Source organism: Grus americana, chromosome 3 (genome assembly GCF_028858705.1).
Source record: "Grus americana isolate bGruAme1 chromosome 3, bGruAme1.mat, whole genome shotgun sequence".
Lineage (NCBI taxonomy): Eukaryota > Metazoa > Chordata > Aves > Gruiformes > Gruidae > Grus > Grus americana.
Window position 1 is genome coordinate 79,572,541 of NC_072854.1, and position 20,114 is coordinate 79,592,654.

Sequence of the window (20,114 nt, forward strand, 5' to 3'; positions counted from 1 at the left end):
TGTCCAAGATTCCCTCATTTATTGGCAAGATGACCTGGCTGTGTGAGGTTGGCTGACAACATCAGAAAGTTAAAATGCCTTTTCTTGTACCACCTTCAGAGGAACCCATAAGACTTTCTGGCACTCTCTGAAGCCATTTTGGAATGCCTCCAGATCTTCAATAGTGAAAGAAACAGACAGATTCACAGCTTTATCCAGTAAGAAAGATAAAAATGGAAGTTGCAAAATACTCTCGCCAACTTCAAGAACAAAAGAAAAGATAAGTTAAATTAATTTTCACTGGAAAATAAATGTTGTATGATAATACAGACTGAATGGAAAACTTCTTGTGGAACTCAGAGCAAAAAAAAAAAATCAATATATTCAAAACCTATACACAGGTGCATGACAGGATAACATGTCTGAAGATTTACTCTAAGCAAAGATCAAAAAAGAACTTGAGCATCCTGCTATGATTCCTCAATCAATTATAAGAAAAAGAATGCATGTCTAGAAGAATAAAAAAAGGAACATCATCAAAGAAATTGAATAAAGAAACAACCCAAGGAAATTGGAATTTCCCAAGGAAATTGCGCAGTTACTCTGAAAATTATTTCCCATGCTTTCAACTGCAGCTTTCGAGCGCACCATGCTATAGAGTGTTTTTTTCCCTGTTTAATCAGAATTTCATACTTTACAGTGTTATTAAATAAGGTAACAATGGATAGAACTCATTAAGGGCAACAAGCAGATTAAACAAAAGCAAAACAATTTTCACTGTGGATGTCTAGGGCAAATATTTAGAACAAAATCAACAAACAATAAATTTGAGATCCTGCAGTTAGTGTTACTATCCATAACACTGCAAACAGTATAAATGAAAAGGTGGACTGACCTTTGCTATATTTCAAGTACACTGGGCAAAGATTTCACTAAACAAACCCTATTCTGGCAAACCCAAAGCAGAAACAAAAAGAGGTCACTCCAGAGGGACCATTCAAGACACAGTAATGGCTGATGCACCAACTTTACAAATCAACAACTTTAAGAGATTAAAGGTACTGGCCCACCATAAGATTGTTTAGGAGCTAATCTCTCCTGTAAGCGCCCAACAGTGCAAGGGATGGACTCAATTTGATTGGACAAGACCTGTGAACAAAAAAAAAATAGCAAAAGTTTTCAGTCTGTGTAACTGTATAGTAGACCTAACACTTCACTGGAGACTTGTTCCAAGTTCAGATAGAGCTTTCCAAACTCAGCCATTTCAAATTTATTTATGTAAAAAACACCTGGTGAACACATTAGGAAAAAGTGAACAGTTTTCTTCCTTATGAGAACTCAAGAATAGTTTCTAAAATACAGAAGACTCAATCTCTGGTCTGAGTAATGATAGAAAATTTCATTTTTTATAATTGGTTTTTTTCTCCCTGAAAGTTACTAACAAGTGAAAAATAATGATTTATTTGATCTATTTCTTCTCCACAACAGTTACTACCATCGATCACTGTGTAATGTGTAACAAACACATATACATAATACCTAATAACCACCCTTAAAATATGTGTCATTAAGGACGTGAATTGCTTTTTTGAAGTTTGGCTAACAGAACTCAGTGGACACTAGAATACACTGACTTTGCCAAATTAAATATAGAGCAAGAACATACATAAATTATTCCCCTCTTCCCAGGACACCTTCATTTAATTGATTGCCCAGATTTTACACTTTAACTATTTTACCATTCACCTGCTGTACTTATATTAGTATTTAGAAACAAAGAGACAGATAAGTGATCTGTGAAAAGCTTTCTACTTTTTCATTACTCTTCAGCAACACAGTTTGAGCAGCTTATTAGAAAAACATAAGAAGGTAACAGCTTCCAACCCCAGCAGTCTCTAGTTTCATTACTTTCTGATATTCAGTGCAAGTAATACAGCAATGCTTTTGGCAAGAACATATATGCCCCCTATAGGTTTAATGTATTCTTAACACAGAAAGATGGAAATAAATGAAAGGCTCATTAAGCATTTCCTAAATACGAAAGTCAGTACTAGAAAAATTATATCACATATTTCAATAAATATATGTTTACATACACACAAAGCAAATATGGAATTATTCTTTAAAACTTAAACATCCTCCTGTCCAAATCCCTTTTCTTTTAAACATAATTCTTTCAGCCTGCACAACAGAGATTGCCCCAGGTATTTCCTTTCCTGAGCAATGTTCCCTTCCCACCACTCTCTCCCTTTGTCCCACAGCTTTCCCAAGTACAACACTGAAAAGTTTTAAGAACAAGTATAGCATTTTATTTTGAGTTTATGATAACTTATTATGCAAATTTATAGCACTACATACCTGATTTGTAAAAATGTTGTTACAATTACATTTGTATTTTAAAAGCTGGATCATAAATTTTACCTCCCTTAGCAGTAATGACGTACTGTTTTGGAAATACCATTAGCATTCGGTTCAATATACTATATTATATACACAATTAGATCTACAAAGGTAAACATGGGTGATAAATCTTAACCATTTAATGGCTTCCACCTAACTAACTACAACTGAAGAACCAGTATTTTGTCTGGTCTCTTAAAAGTAGTAAATTCCAATTAGCCTTTAATTTTCTTTTTTAAAGGACTGACTGTAGATCTGATTCCACATCCAAATTTCTACTGGTATATCACGGCAAGTATGACATTTCTGAATAAAGATAAAGCATGGCATTTTATTCCAAGATACCTAATTCAGTATTACCTGAGTGTTCTTAAATCCCAGAGTTTGATGCCATCACCTGGAGCTGTGGTCATGAAAAGATTGTAAGCTTCGGGTTGCTGAGTACTGAAGGATGACCCCTGTAAAATGAGAAATCAGTTTCAGATAACTATTCTCGTGGTGCTAAATATTTATAGAATCATAGAATATCTCAAGTTGGAAGGGATCCATAGGGATCATCAAGTCCAACTCCCTGCTCCTCACAGGACTACCTAAAACTAAACCATATGACTAAGAGCAACGTCCAGACGCTCCTTGAACTCTGACAGGCTTAGTGCCATGACCATTTCCCTGGGGAGCCTGTTTCAGTGACTGACCACTCTCTCAGTGAAGAATTTAGTCCATTTAAACAATAAGTATTTATTAGGTCATATGATAAAAAGCTTGTCTGCACACGCACAAAGGAGTGCAGAGGAAAGTTAGCATGTGTAGGAATCCCCATAACCCAGTCAGAGAAATGGAGCACTGCCTCAACTCCTCTCAGTGTTGTCCCAGGACATCCATGAGCCCTTTGGTCCAGGAGTGACACCCACCATGAGTCATCAATGGGAGAGGCTCTCTGGGTCACCTCGCAGACTGATGGCGATTACTACCTATGAGGGCATGGAATCCGTTATGGGATGTATGGGAAGATCATTTTGTGGTTGAACAAGACATTATGGGATGTTTAGGGGAGGAAATAAGAGTGGGGAAAGGGAGTGATCAAAGAGTCATCCAACATTTAATTATAAGCCATGTCTAGTCCTGGCATAAGTGGGCACGCTTTCCATTAACTCCAGTAGCAACTGCATTCATTCATAACAGGACTGATTTTGGTTTTGTACCTTTAAATAATTAAATCCAGTCTATCTTTAAACCTCTGATTTTTTAACATCCACATTGGCAAATCCTGGCCTTTTTGCTGCCTACAAACTTCTTTCTCCAGGGAACTAAATATAAACAGTTAAAACTCCTTTTTTCCTTTCCCCACCATTCACATTCTTGATTTGGCTGAATACATCACAGAAACCTCAAGGCCATTTCCCGCAATCAGTGCTTTACTGCCAGGAATCTTCTATTCATTATGAAAACTGGCGTATAACTGGAAAATGATCTAGTATTTAGTCAATAGAATTCCCCAAATGGCAAGACAATGTGGGGCACTTGGCATTAAAAAGACTATAGGAGCTTTCACTTATTTTTCTTTAAACAGGTTTCCTTCTCAAACTAAGGATTATCACAGCCTGCTCTAACAGATGAACTAAAATGCACTGAGCACAGATTTCCCAACAAAGTCTACATATTCTCACATTAGATGTCTATAAATATAAAAAAAGAGTAATTGCAAAAGAGAAAGACAGTAGTTGCCCAAAGGATAGTATTCATTAAAAGTTACAGAGCACTCTGTGTTTTTGAAACTTTTACTCACCATCCCTTTCTTCAGTCAGCAATGATCACAGAGTCTAATACAAAAGGTACTACAAACAGATACATATTTACTTCATGCACTACTCCTTTACTTTAGAATACGCTAACAGCAATACAGGTAAGAAGTGTAATCCCTTTGCTCCTTTCCTGCCCTGGCATTTTGTCAGTAATATTCTTTACTAACATAAAGCAATACTTGTATCTTCAAACTACATTTGCTACTGGATATTGTGGAAGACAAGAAAATATATACTAATTGGGATAATATGCAAGCTGAATTTCATTTTTCCCTTTGTGTTTTTATAGACCATTAATTTATGACAATCTGTAATTTATGATAATCTAATGCAAAAAGTATGATATTCCAAAACATTCTTCAAACTACATTGTTTCATTCTGACAGACAAATCATTTGCCTATGCCCCATCATCTTCCTCATCCACCACTCTAATCCCTTCTCAGCTTCTTTATAGACTAACTGCATTGCAACTTCCACATAATTTTGGTCCCAAGAAGGACATGGTTCAACAGAATCCCTATCTCATTCCCTAATTCCATATGAATATCACCCAAACAGTGCAGCTGGCTTATGCTAAAGGCATCGATCAATAGATGTCTCAGAAAATACTTCACATCTTCCAGATCTTCCAGGCAAGCACATACCTTCAGACAGGTTTTTCACTCTGGCTAGGAAAAGGTTAACAGATTGAAACTTCTGAGTCGCCTATTATATTTTTCAGCCTTCACATCATGTACATTTCCTAATTAATGGACCAATGAATTTTGAAACATAAGGGCCTGAGCAGAAAACTAGAAACTTTGTTGTTTCTCTGAAAATGAATGTTATCTATAACTGTACTTGTTAGCAGAACATAATACCATCCAAATATTTGTGGCTGATACTGATAGATTACTGTTCAAATAATATATTTTGCAGCACTACAAATGTACTGCTAACATTAAAGCTCTGAATCTTTGTGGTCTGATCTCAAATTGCCATCTATTTCTGTATCTCAGAGGTTCCTAAACTCTAAGACAGGAACACAATTTTGATATTTCAATTAATTAATTTTACTATGTTTCTTAAAATTTAGTATGCAAAGTAATGGAACCATGAAAAGTCACATAATACTTTGGTAATCATTCATAATCAATTTTCATTAGGTGATCTTATGTGTCAAACCAAAATCGTCAAGTTGAAAATCGCTGGTTCAATAAAACAACTTACAGCAGTGTAAACCCATTATCATCGGCTTAGGATTTTTGCCTTGTCAGGCTTTGTATAAGATAGCTAAGGACTACTTATCAGAGTGAGATGAATTTACTACAGCCAGAACAGTGACATTTACTCATTGCCTTAGAAGGAGCTTAATGAGATCACTTGGGTCTAGTAACATCCTGCACTAAAATATCATAAGCAGTTCTGAGAGTAGGGTCTGGAAATCAGACACAGGTTCAAGGAAAAGAATAGAGTGTCCCTCGACACCAGCCTATCACTGAAAAGTGGGAGATTTCTACCAGTTTCCTGAGGCTGAGGAGAACAATGAACCTCTTTCCCCCCAGCTCCTAAGCAAATGCTCTGAAAAGTAAGCTATTAGGTGAACCTGCAGCAGTATCACCACCACATCTCCACAGCACCACCTATTTAGCCCAGTTTCCTGATGAAATTATGCTTATGCAACTGTACTCTCTGCTGACTCCCAACCAGAATTTTTTTAACTTGCTTCACTATTTAAATCCAATCTGACAGAGAGACAAAGGTCTTATGATAATTATGTTTCCCCAAGATACATGTAAATGAGTAACTAGCAGACAGAAATTCAAACCTGCACAGCCATTAAGGAAAGTGATTTTGTTTGACAAGCCATTAACCAGCCAACACAAGCGTAATTTAGAACAAGCGTGCAGTATGGCATGCCTCTCAGTCAACTAGTAATAAGGGCATGACAAGAAGATAAAGTTCTCATATGGGAGGAGTGTTTAGGGGACATAGGGAGCAAAACTGAAAGTGGATATAGTGAGGAGGTGAAGGTTACAAAGAACACAATAGTCTAATTGGAGTTTTTGTGATGGATTTGGAAGGTCATATTTAAGGACACGGGCTTAAAATCCTTTAGAAAAGATGCTTAATTAGTTTTGTTACTGCTGGAAGAACCTGCATATGAAGAAAGACAAGCTTTGTATCATTGTAGTCTGCCCAGAGCACTTCAGGGAAATTTGGTGCCAAAATGCTTTTTAAGGAAACAGAAATACACTGAAGTTTGGAATAAGAAACATTAATATGCTCAATTAAGTCAAGATTATATACGTTCTAAGCAAGCGGTATAAGGCCTAAAGTTCTGCAAGCAATTTAATTGTGTAAGTTTAATCATACGTGGAGCTTCAAGAACTAAGTATATCTTTTGTGTTTTCCTCTCCTGGACCTCAGTAAGCTAAGTTGCACTATTTTGGATCTAGGACTAAGGGTTCTGTATATATCAAATCCTAAAAAACTGTACTAATCTAAAGTAGATGGCAAATGGGAAGTAATGTGACACAAGTAATACAAATATATAAACAAAAATCTGGTAGTAAGCAGACTACCCAGAACAACTTCTTCCTAGGTGAGGGGTTTTTTGATATGATTTTGCCCAGTTTCCTCTTTTCCTTCTACTGTTTTCCTTCATCAAAATACTTTAAATCTGTCACAGCCCCATAAGTCTAGCTCTACAAAGGCCTTTTTATGTTTCAGATTACCTATCTCCCATCTGAGACACGCTTGCTACATTCTTGTTTTGATTTTCCTTCCCTGATGTTGACAAAATAACAAAAATTCACAACGCAAAACACTGTTCTGTAGAATTGTCCTGGTTTCAGCTGAGGTAGAGTTAATTTTTCTTTCTAGTAGCTGGTATAGTATTGTGTTTTGGATTTAGGATGAGAATAATGTTGATAACACACTGATGGTTTTAGTTGTTGGTAGGCAGTTGTAGTGTCTACACTAAGTCAAGGACTTTTCAGCTTCCCACACCCTCCCAGGTGCACGAGAAGCTGGGAGAGCACAGCCAGGACACGGACCCAGACTGGCCAAAGGGACATTCCCTGCCACAGAACGTCAGGCTCCATACAGAACTGGGGGGCTAGCTGGGGGACAGATTCGCTGCTCAGAAACAGGCTGCGTGTTGCATTTTAGGTTTTTTTCCTTCTGCATGTGGTGAGCAATTGCATTTGTGCATCTCTTCTTTTATTATTGTTGTTGTTATTGTTATCTTCCTCTGTTATCCTATTAAACTGTGTTTATCTCAACCCTTGAGGTATTTTTTTCCATTCTCCTCCCCATCCCCTTGCAGGGGGGAGGGATGAGCAACTGGCTGCTTGGTTACCAGCTGGGGTTAAACTACAACAGTCATTATTCTTCATCTCACCATAAACATGTAACGACATAGGGCAGCTTCTTACCTGGTGCAAATATGGAAACTACTGTCTTTAAAGATTTACAGCCAAGATTTTTTTCTTACATTTCTCACTGCTCTGAGTCACAGTAATGACTATTTTTTCCCCAGCTTCCATTCAATTTTTATAATTTTTCTTCATCATTATACTATTGAATTTTTCATTTCTGAAGTAATCTTTTGCATTAAAAGCTGAGTTTAAAATGGGAAGACTTTCTAACTCTGCTACTGCATTTAAATTAAAGATATTTAAAATTATCCTTCATACTAAAGCAGAAGTCCCAACTTTCTGGGAGTGAGCTTTATTGATGCTTCTCACTTCACCTTCCCACATCCTTCTCCTCCCTCAAGGAGGAGGTTACCTCCCCAAACCTAGTTTCTTCCAGTCCTTGCATTTGTCTCCTCTGGATACTTGCAAGACACCGAGATTCAAGGAGGTGAGTAGGGAAGACATAATCAGGGCAAAGGAGCTCTGGGAACAACAGTACTCTACATAGTTGTGGATGACTGCAACGGTATGGGGTGGTGGGGCAAGGATTCTACTAGAGTGAGGCAATTAAGTAGAAGGAGGAGAAAGGAAAATGGTTGTAGGAGGTAAAGAAGTGAAGACTCATAGCTGCAGAGACAGAGCACCTGTAATGATATAGAGAGATACAGCCTAGCTTCAGGTTTGGAGATGTAAACTGGCCAAGTGGCACAGGATCAGAGGAGCAGGCTTCAGCCATAGGCTGGTTATTCTTGAGCTCCAGCAAACTGTCAGGAAGCTTGAGGCAGTACAGCTATCACAGAGGTTGCCAGTGAGAAAGAGAGAAGAGTGACAAGATAGAAGACAAGCTGGAAGCCCCATCTGGTTGCTGCCACTGCTTTTGTCTCCAGGGAAGAGGGAGAAGAGTTAGAATGGGCAGAACCACCACCAGATTCACATCTCATCTGAAAAGAAGGACCACTGCAGCTATTTGCTAGCCTACAACAGCAAACACTCCATGTACTTATTCTATATATGTACACTGTATGACTACATATTCTACGTTCATCTGCAATATTTCACAAAGTGTTAACAACAGAGATTGCCTTGCATAATTCAAGCTTCAGATAAAGGACAAAGTTTCATCAACTGTACTTACATCTGTACAGAGGCTGTAGGCTGAATATCTCAGGCAAGGATACAGTCTGATTTTACAACCTAATTACAGTCAAGAAGATTCAAAACATTCCTCCTAAAGAAAGATAAACTGTGGCAAGTAGGGTGGTTTATCATCTTCAGCATACCATTACTGGATCAAGGCTTCATCACACTGATAACTGCCACTGCAACAAAGGATGTGCTATACTCTACTAAACTTAAAGTGATGTTTTTGACTGCCTATGGTAATTAGAGAATTTGGGGGGTGTGTGTGTGTGTGTGAATTCAATGATTTTAGCCAGTATATTTTGGACAGATTTCAAGAGGAACAACTATAAAGAATTCTACTCTGGTTTCATTGCAATTAATGCAGATTTTGATAAGCAAACCAAGGGTTTCTTGATTCTTGAGAGACAATACTTTTATATTAATTTTATTTAACAGGCCACAGAGAGAGATTTTCAAAATTAGACAAGAGAATAAGGCAACCAGTTCTTAGATTCAGTTGACATTTAAATGAATGTTCCTCTGAACATTCAAAATTTCTGTAGTGTCATGCAGATAATCTGTGAGTATCTTTACAGAAACACTGATTTAGCATCAGCTTATATGCACATACAGGTAGTATGACAAGTTTATTTAATTTTCATTCTCAGTCTATGCTTCTTGATTAATAAGTCATAGTGACATAGGAATATTTATTATCTTCTAAATATAGTTTCACTTTTAGAGTAATAAAATTGTGAAAGGAAACGGGAATTACAGGTACCCATTAAAATGGGTGTCCCACCCCATTATCTTCTAAGAGATATATTTTATAACAGTCAGTGTAGTCAAATATTTTATATGAATATACATATATATATGTATGTGTATATATGTATATGTGTGTGTATATATATATGTACGCAATATTTCCTGCTAAACTTCTGGAGGAAGATTCAGAGTACTGTTATATTGTACATTAGACAATGTCTGCTGTGAAGAGAACATATTCCAAATTATATAATAAGCTTAATCAAGTACACTGCAGGCTGAGATGAATTTCACACATTGCCAATTCTTGCAAATGATCTAAAAATCTTTTAAAATCAAAGTCATTACATTGTAAATTATATATACTTGCTTACAGCTGCTGCTGTCCAAAATCAGAAATAACAGAATGTCATGCTGTTCACCTCTGTTTCTAGAATATCCTGTTTATTTAATAATTTTCTAACAGGTTTCTCCCACATTTAATCAGAACATATCTTCCTTAGTGTTTTACAAGACCTTCTAAATAGATTTTCTTTCTTTTCTTTCTTTTTTTTCTTTTTTCTTTTCTTTTTTTTTTTTTTTTTATTTAAAGAACAAATCTCCTGATTGTCCCCACTTACAGCTGTTCAGGTAGCATCACAAAGCAGTCCTGGAACAATGAAACTGATTTGTGTGAATCTAAACCAGAAAATGCACTTCAAGAATATACATATTGCAATCACTAATAAGCGTTCAGTCCACAAGACAAGACTAGGGCTAGTCCAAAAGAAAGCCTTCATAAGTTTTGTTGTGTAGGTACTGGATCTTCAGCATCAACTGTTTCACTCCAGAGATTTGTTTCTATTGCACCACCCCTCATCACTAGCTAACTTTAGATTCCAATGTATTTCACACTTTAAACAGGATGTAATTTACACACAGCATTCTGCATATTTTTAGAAGTCTATAAAATATTTTAGTGTATTATCTTAATCTAAATGCACTGAATTATATTTACTCTAATAGCTTTAAACTATACAACTGTAACAAAATAGTTGTGTAATTTTCCTATTGACTTATCTAAAGTATTAATTTTATATAACTGAAAAAGTAGAGAAACTTGATCTATAATTTTCCCCAAAAATGGTCAATTTTCTTTGCTATACCACATACATCTCGGTTTTTTTCCCAAGTGAATACTTGCCTGCAGCTTTAAAGTTTTTCTTGATTAAATAACCTGAAGCCACTAAGCTGACCAAGCAAAAAGAAAAGCCAGAACTTTAAGCCTATATGTGTTACAAATAGTACTGAAATAGTTAGCACAATTTTAAGTGTTTTACCAGATTTCATCTCTCAGGAGAACCCACAAAAAGTTCTACAAAAGTAGTAATAAGGAACTGTTTTAAACCCACAGAAGCAAGGAATTTCCAACTGGGAATGAAGAACCATATTCGACCAAACCTAACGCAGTAGGCGTTCCAGCATGTACGGTACCATAAGACCTCCAAACATTCAAATCAATCTTCAAGTTTAAAAAAAAGAGCAAGGATGAGGGGGTTTAAGTCATCCATTCTATTGCAGTACTGAGCAATTCTTTTTTTTTTGGTTGCTGTTTCTGAAGTTTCAGAATAAATCAGACGACTTCAGATTCAACTTTAGAGGAGGACAGTTACATAAGGAAAAGTTCCTGCTGAACTACAGTATTACAGTCTGGCACAAGTAAGGCAAGGGGTAATATACACTTCCCTAATAGCAAGCTTGTTTAGTCATTCTCACTGCTCGCTGCTTTCCACTAGGAACAAATGAGATCTGGATGCCTTTATCACACAGACTTATGACCTTGACTATCCTGCCCAACATATAAAAACTCTATCAATTACTATCAATTATATTTTTAGCCTCCAATTTCTTTCTTGATGGAGTTGTAGTGGTACTACAAATAAAATTCAATAAAGCATATACCTTATTTTGGCAGATCTGATGGACTGATCTAGTATGAACTTCTGGTATCACTGCTGTGCTGCAGCCTGCATTGAGGTCAAAAACTTCCAATGCTCGGTTGCTGCCAGCTGTAAGTACAATATCTGTGCAGTTCTCTGTGTTAAAGTCAAACTCATCTAAAGGAAAAAAAGCATATAGACACACAGAAAGACATATAAATAGATATCAAGACTCCGTTGTATTTAGTTCTCTATGAGCAGCACCAAAAATCTTACAGTCCTAAAAAATTTATGTCCAAGGCTGAAGTTCAATATCACAAAAAAATATAGCATTTTTACTCTGATAGAAAAAGACTAGTAAAGAATTAAATGCTAATTATTTTAATTGAAGTTATTTCCATGTCATTAAGTCCAAAGAACTATAAAGAATATAAGAAATACAAAGGATACAGGAGTAGAAATCATTTACTGCTGAAAGGCTGGTAATCTCCATTGTTGAAGCCATGGGAAATTTCTGTACCAATTTGCAAACACTTCTCTGTTTGTATCTGTGAAAAATATTGAATGAATGCTAATGTTGATGAAATAAGTTATGATTTGTGGCCTCCAGTAAGCTCCCATTGGAATCACAAAGCAAATCAAAATGCTTTCTTTCATTATTAAAAATTAAGGCCACAGACCTTTTGACTTGCTGCTGAACTATATTAAAAAACTTAGTAACAAAACTCATTTGGATGAAAAGAAATATGATATTCATATACATAAGATAAATCTTTCATCAACCTGAAACATTAAAATAATCCTGTATGTATATTGAAAATGTTGAAGAGAAAAAAATCTGTCAAGTATCTATAATCAAAGAGCAGAAATACCACTAGTTTCAGTACAGCATTCAATGTGCTGATCATAGGGGCAATAAGAAAGAAAATGAGGAGAAAACTGAGGAAAATAATAATTTCCACTTGGATGGGAGCAGAACAAGGGTCTGATCACACACTACCAAAGAAATTTGACTTCCGTACATACACTGGACTCAAGGTCCTGTGGGGTATCTGCCAGCTCCATGCAGATGTTGCAGACATGCCAAGCCCTCTAAAATGGCTTTAGACTTACTCATATCACACAATGCAGAACTGTGTTGTTATTCAATATGATTAGATCTTTCTATTTACTAAATATATTAGCACAGACAACATGGATCTGATCTTAAATCCACCAAAGTCAACAGAAAACATTCTTCCACAGATATGGATATGTTGAGCAAGAAGAGTGTGATTTCCACAGAAGAAGTCATCTAAGAAATACAGAGTTGTTAATACCTGTACCGGGTCTGGTTGGGGTGTAGTTAATTTTCTTCGTAGTAGCTTGTATGGTGCTGTGTTTTACATTTGTGACCAAAACAGTGTTGATAACACACCGGGGCTTTAGCTATTGCTGAACAGTATATGCACACTAAGATACTCTGTGTTTCTCACTGTGCCCCCAGAGTGAGTGGGCGGGGGGAAATGCAGAGGTCAGATGAGGAAATAGCCAAGACAACTTACCTGAATTATCCAAAGACATATTCCATAACATATAATGCCAAACTCAGCAATAAAACTGGGAGGGGAGGAGTTTTTTGAAAGTAGCCGTTGCTCAAAGACTGGCTGGGCATCGGTCTACTGGTGGGAGCTAGAGAGCAATTACTTCTGCATCACTTGGGGTGGGTTTATTTTCTTTTTTCTTCACTTATTAAATGGTCTTTATCTCATCCCATGAGTTTTCCTCACCTTTGCCCTTCCAATTCTCACCCCATCCCACTGGGGGAGAGTGAGTGAGCAACTGGGTGGGGGCTTAGTTGCCAGTGAAGGTCAACACGCCGCAATAACTCAAAATTTCTACATTATATTCTAAATGCAGACACTTCTACGCAGTAAAATAATTCCAATGTAACCATAAGTATTTTACTTCCATTGTGGCATGTCAGTCTAATGACAATACAAAAGTACACACGTGACACACTTGTAGGAATAATTGTTGTTTCTCTCCAACAATGCTAAAAGCTTGCAAAACTGAGATAATTTGACAAAAGCAATACATTTATCAGCCAGAGTGGTGTTCCTCAGGGGTCAGTACTGGCACCGGCACTGTTCAACATCTTTGTCGGTGACATGGACAGTGGGATCAAGTGCACCCTCAGCAAGTTTGCCAACAACACCAAGCTGCGTGGTGTGGTCAACATGCTGGAGGGAAGGGATGCCATCCAGGGGGACCTTGACAGGCTGAAGACGTGGGCCTGTGCGAACCGCATGAAGTTCAACAAGGCCAAGTGCAAGGTCCTGCATGTGGGTCAGCACAATCCCAAGCACAACTATAGGCTGGGCAAGGAATGGATTGAAAGCAGCCCCAAGGAGAAGGACTCTGGGGTATTGACTGATGAGAAGCTCAACATGAGCCGGCAGTGTGCACTTGCAGCCCAGAAAGCCAACCATGTCCTGGGCTGCATCAAAAGAAGTGTGACCAGCAGGTCGATGGAGGTGATCCTGCCCCTCTACTCCGCTCTTGTGAGACCCCACCTGGAGTACTGCGTCCAGCTCTGGGGGCCCCAGTACAGGAGAGACATGGAGCTGTTGGAGAGAGTCCAGAGGAGGGCCACAAAGATGATCGGAGGGCTGGAGCACCTCTCCTATGAGGACAGGCTGAGAGAGTTGGGGTTGTTCAGCCTGGAGAAAAGGTGTCTCCGGGGAGATCTAATCGTGGCTTACCAGTACCTGAAGGGGCCTACAGGAAAGATGGTGAGGGACTGTTTATCAGGGAGTGTAGTGACAGGACAAGGGGTAATGGGTTTAAGCTAAAGGAGGGTCGATTTAGATTAGATGTTAGAAAGAAATTCTTTACTGTGAGAGTGGTGAGGCACTGGAACAGGTTGCCCAGAGAGGCTGTGGATGCCCCATCGCTGGAAGTGTTTAAGACCAGGCTGGATGAGGCTTTGGGCAACATCGTCTAGTGGAGGGTGTCCCTGCCTGCAGCAGGGGGGTTGGAACTTGATGATCTTTGAGGTCCCTTCCAACCCAAACCATTCTATGATACTATGATTTGTTCGAAAGAACAAAGGTTAATGATTGGCTTTTGCCTTTCTCTGTCACAAAGATCTGCTGAGCTTTTCCAGGTACACATTAGAGTTACTTCAGCAGTGATGGTGAAGCAGAAGGCAAAATACAGTGTCCTGCAATTTTATCCAAGAACCTTTTGTGGTTTCCATAATATTTCATTCAAGTAAACTACAAACATAAACTGCTCTAGAATTCAGGAACAACTGATTTATCTCCATTTTTTGGTAAAGATACCCAAGCTAACTTTAAATAAGCTGATTGAGATAATAGGAACAATCTAATGAAGGCAGCATGAAGCTTCCTCTGGTCTAATTTACCCTGCTGAAAGAGGCTTACTGAAACAGTTAGATTGCTCCCAAATGCAAGAACAGTTTGAGTTAGCTGAAGTATCTCTCTTCTACAGTGCAGTCTGCTACATAGATAAACACCTCACAGGGTGTTTCCCAGATAGAATTTCACCTAGAAAGCAAATCTTCAACCAACACAGTAAAATGAGATTCATCAAATACAAGTTAGGACAAAACTGAATCAAAGTAACAGAGGAAAAAAATACAAGAGTACCCATTAGCAAAAAAAGGAGGAATTTTAGTATATTTAAGACCTTATATTTTTTTGACACAATGCATTTGCCACATGTCCTATAAACATTCAATTCAAAGTGCAAGTCTAAAATTGTGGACTTTTTGTTCTTATCTTTCAGAGATTAAAATTAATATAGCAATCTAGGTTACCTTTTTATTGCTTTAATAATACCTCCATAAACTAAGAATTAACAGGCAAACACAGAAGGTAGGTCATTAGATTATGGAAGAAAGGTATTACATAATTCAGACACAAGACAAAAGCTCAAATGCCGCTCACTTGTAATATATAAGAACAGAATTTGAGAATAAACATTTATGTTGAAACATAAGCAAATGTGCACAATCTACATTTTAATTTAAAATATTTTTCTATTTTCAGTAGAAAAGATTGTTATATATCTTTCAAAGGGCTTGCTGAGGAATTAATTGAAGGAATTAATCCAGTAAAGGTCAGAAGGTGTTGTAATGTTTATCAAGGTAAAGGTGTGAAGAGCACACAAAGGAAAAGCTTTTTAGATTGTTGAAAGATATTACAACTTATCCATAAGAAGGCACCTTTAGCAAAATAACTGTGCTTTTATCTGCAGAAAATCAATAGGTTTCTGACAATATAACAAATGTTACTTTGTAAGTAAAAAAAATATATATATATAATAAAAAATAAGATAAGAAATCTTCAAAAGGAAAGAAATATGATTTTTATTTTCCAATCAGAAGGAAATTCTGAAAATAAAGTTATATACAACTACGTCCAGAATTCCATCTCAGGACTGGCCACTTTCCAACGATAAATTTGACATTCTGCCATTAGCAAATCTAATTCCTTTGTTGCAGGGTTTCCAATATGAATCAATGCACTGTCACAGACAGTTGTGAAGTTGTTTTCAGCTGTTACAAAACACTACAAGCACTAGAAAATGCTGCACAGATGAAGGCCAGGAGTGTGAAGAGAATATAAGCAAAATTCCATCTCACAACTCAACTGGAGAGGCTATTGTAGCACAAAAGTGATCTTAAAGGTCTTTTCCAACTAAAAGGATTCTATGATTCTAAAAATTGTATAAATTAGACCAACACCTCCTCGAGCCACAGAAAAGCTTGTGTTGGAGGCAAAGAAATGGATGAACAGTAACAGTGTTTTCTTACTACATTTTTTCCAGGTCTCCAATTCTAATGCACAGCACATAGTCTCAGCTGACAATCCCACAGACCAGATATCCAAATAAAACCACATTTGTGTTGATATACTCAGAATTACAATTCTGTCCTCCTTTAATGCCTTCAATCATTAGAATTTTAACAACAGTGTAAATAACTAATCTCCGTAATCTCATATATCCCACATTCTTTGGGGATGTAATCATTTTTGGGGAATACATTTACAGAACACAGTTATTTTCAGGAGACTGGTATATCTTCAGAAATAATACATAAAACCAGATTCTAAGATACAAACATTTCCTGCAATGATTGCAGAGACTGATGTGTCTACTTTCCAGCAGATTTGAAGTCCTTTGCTGAAAGCATTTTTCAGGAGTCCTGATAAAGTAGAAACGTTTTGATGATAGACCAAAAACTTCAATTATGGAAGTATGTTACTATGCAAAAAACAGAACATGAATAGGCACCTAAAAAACCCTCCCACAACCCCCCAAAAAAGCTTAATGCAGATCTGACATTTAAAAATTTAAGGAAAATGGCTGCACATGACAAAGTCAAAACTAAGTGACAGACCACAAACATCATCAGTATAACATGAAAAAGAAAAGAATCACTTCACCTTCTGGAACACTTAGAATTTATAATAACTGAAAAATATTCTCTTACACTACAGAGGAGGGTGGATGTCATTCCCTGACCCTATGTAATGAATCTTAGACAGAATAAAAGATAAGTGCGGGAAAATTTAAAGCATTTAGAGATGGTTGCTGTTAGAATGTTGTTAGAATTCACCTTGATTTATGTACTTCTCATCTAGTTTCCATTCTGTTTCTGACAAAAAAACAGAGTTCTTAAGTTCTTTGATCTAATGGCTAAAGCCCAAAGGAACTTAGAATGTTCTTATTATCATACTGCTGCATCAGGTTTGTGTACCCCATTTACTTAAGAAGTTTAGACTGGCTTAAAGTTGTTTGCATGAAAATAATTATCCTGTTAAACATTAACTTCCCAGAAGTATCCGAAATTAACACTCTCCTACGTATCTGTGTTGGGTTTGTGTTGGGTTTGCGTGGCAAGGTTTTGGTAGCGGTGGGGCTACAGGGCTGGCTTCTGTGAGAAGCTGCTAGAAGCTCCCCCTGTGTCTGATAGAGCCAATGCCAGCCGGCTCTAAGACGGGCCTGCCGCTGGCCAAGGCCAAGTCAATCAGCGCCTCTGTGATAACATATTTAAGAAGAAGAAAAACACTTGGAGAGAGAGAGCTTTTGCAGCCGGAGAGAGGAGTGAGAAGATGTAAGAAACTCTGCAGACACCAAGGTCAGTGCAGATGGAGGGGGAGGAGGTGCTCAAGACACCAGAGCAAAGATCCCCCTGCAGCCCATGGTGAAGGCCATGGTGAAGCAGGCTGTCCCCCTGCAGCCCATGGAGGAAGGATGAGGGGGTGTAGAGATTCCACCTGCAGCCCGTGGAGGACCCCACGCCGGAGCAGGTGGAGGCACCTGAAGGAGGCTGTGGCCCGTGGGAAGCCCACGCTGGAGCAAGTTCCTGGCCGGACCGGTGGACCCGTGCAGAGGGGAGCCCACGCCAGGGCAGGTTTGCTGGCAGGACTTGTGACCCCGTGGGGGACCCCACGCTGGAGCAGTTTGCTCCTGAAGGTCTGCACCCCGTGAGAGGGACTCCATGCTGGAGCGGGGGACCGATGAGAGGAGTCCTCCCCCTGAGGATGAAGAAGCGTCAGAAACACCGAGATGAACTGACCGTAACCCCCATTCCCTGTCCCCCTGTGCCGCTGAGGGGAGGGAAGGTTGAAGCCGGAAGTGAAGTTGAGCCCGGGGAGATGGGAGGGGTGGGGGGGATGTTTTAAGAGTCGATTTTATTTCTCATTCCTCTACTCTGTTTTGCCTAGTAATAAATTAGATGAATTCCCTCTCTAAGTTCGGTCTGTTTTGCTCGTGATGATAATTAGTGAGTGATCTCTCCCTGTCCTTATCTCGACCTACAAGCATTTCATTATGCCTTTTCTCCTCTGTTTGGTGAATGAGGGGAGTGAGAGAGCGGCTCTGGTGGGCACCTGGCCCCCAGCCAGGCTCAACCCACCACAGTATCATTATCATGCTAAATTTTAAACCCACTTAGCATGGCCTTTGTTCTACCTATAGTATGTTCTGGTATAGTTTCCCATTTTGTCAGAGTAGATATTTTATCATTACTTCCCTTACTGTATGTATGATTACTACAACCAGTTGCTAAATATAATGGCTTTAAAAGGCACTGTTTCTGTTAATGGACATAATTTTCTCCTTTTTAAACTTGTTTCAAATTGCTCATGCTGAGCTTTTAAACAACACATAAAACTACAAAAATGAGATAACAACCCACAGATGTTTTGTTCAGCTCAAATTCTTATGTGAACTAAAAGTAATTAAGAATTAAAAAAATAAACTGAGAAACAAATAGTTACACTTCATATCAGCATGTACAACTGCTGATGAAAGTGGAAATTCAATAGTTAGTAATTCCGGAGAATGTAAAGAAAATACTTTAAGTCGTTAATCATTTTGAGATTAATCACAAAGGCAGAAGTCAGGAGATCTGTATCCTATTCCTAGAACTGCAGTAAATCTCTTCTATGATATTCTTATTTCCACTTCTCAATTTTCACTTTTCACTTTTAAGATTGAACCAATATTTAACCATTTAATTAAATTTTTGTGATGCTTAGTTAATTAATACTTATGGGGAGTTCTTTGAAAACTCTGCACAGAGAAACAGTGATATGATTTGTCACTGTACTGTCTTCCATCTCTGAAATACAGTAGCAATCTATTGGTTGGCCAGATTGCATTGCCATGCCCTTCTAATTAAGGGTATAAAGCATGCTTTGAGGTTAGTTCTAGCATCTTCTTGAATCAGTTCCATTCAAGCATTCTTCCAAACTTGACTCAGAAGGCCAAATGAAAAAGTTGTGAGAAAAGGAATGATGCAGTGTTCCATAAAAGAAAGAAATGCTGGGAAATTAACTGGAGGGAATCCACAAGAAAATGTCAAAGCAAATTAACCTTGAATACCTTTTTTTATAGATATATATAACCAGGCCTCAGAGTGGTTTGTGGATTTGTTGCAATGTCTACAATTGTGTGTTTGGTATTTTGTCATTACACTAATATGCCAGAGAGTTTAATTGCATATTTTTGAGTTAGTGTTAATGCATCAAGAAACACCGAGAGCATGGCAATAACAAAATTCTGCTATAAGCACAACCCTACATACATACTTTAACAGCTTTAAACCAGAATATTATATGCTTCTAACAAAGCAATAGGAACAATACAGAACACAGAAGTTGTTCACTGTCCAAGTTCTTGAGTTTCTTGAGTGGGTTCTACAACTACATGAAGTTCCATACTACCATTAGTTTCTGAACTAATCAGCTTAAAGGCAGTTCAGATGAGTCTTCCACAATAGTAACTGCAGTATGGAATTTCTTCAGGTTACTGGATACTTTCCTCTAGGAGTCATGGGTATTTGTTAAAAAAAAAAAAAAAAAAAGAGAGAGAGAGATCCAGCACACTATATACTACAATAAAAGTTCCTTATTAAAGCCTAAAAATGATCAGAAGATGGAAGGATCTAAAAGATCAGAATATTGTTTTCCATTTTCTTTTTCTAAATTCCTCCACGATTGCCTGTATGAATTTGAAGAGTTAAGAACGGTATAAGAGAAGCAGTTGCCTGCCTCAGTTTCCAAATATTACTTGTTTACACTATGAATAGTTTTCAAGCAAAACTGGAAAGAGGAATCACTTTTCCTGCCTTCCAGGTTCCTCCTGTACTACTACACTTTGCTACAGGGTAAGCACTTCAGAACATGAGATCTCAGTAGAATC

General features: G+C 37.8%; 1 protein-coding gene across 1 annotated transcript in view; it reads right to left on the reverse strand.

Annotated features, from left to right (window-relative positions):
- WDR27 (WD repeat domain 27) overlaps positions 1 to 20,114 on the reverse strand; it is a 127,127-nt gene that overhangs the window by 76,821 nt on the left and 30,192 nt on the right. Inside the window, exons 19-21 of the mRNA XM_054819477.1 lie at positions 11,844 to 11,941; positions 11,416 to 11,537; positions 2,740 to 2,837 (exon numbers count right to left, since the gene is read on the reverse strand). Of these exons, the coding sequence (XP_054675452.1) occupies positions 2,740 to 2,837; positions 11,416 to 11,537; positions 11,844 to 11,941 (318 nt within the window). The remainder of the gene's footprint in view (positions 1 to 2,739; positions 2,838 to 11,415; positions 11,538 to 11,843; positions 11,942 to 20,114) is intronic.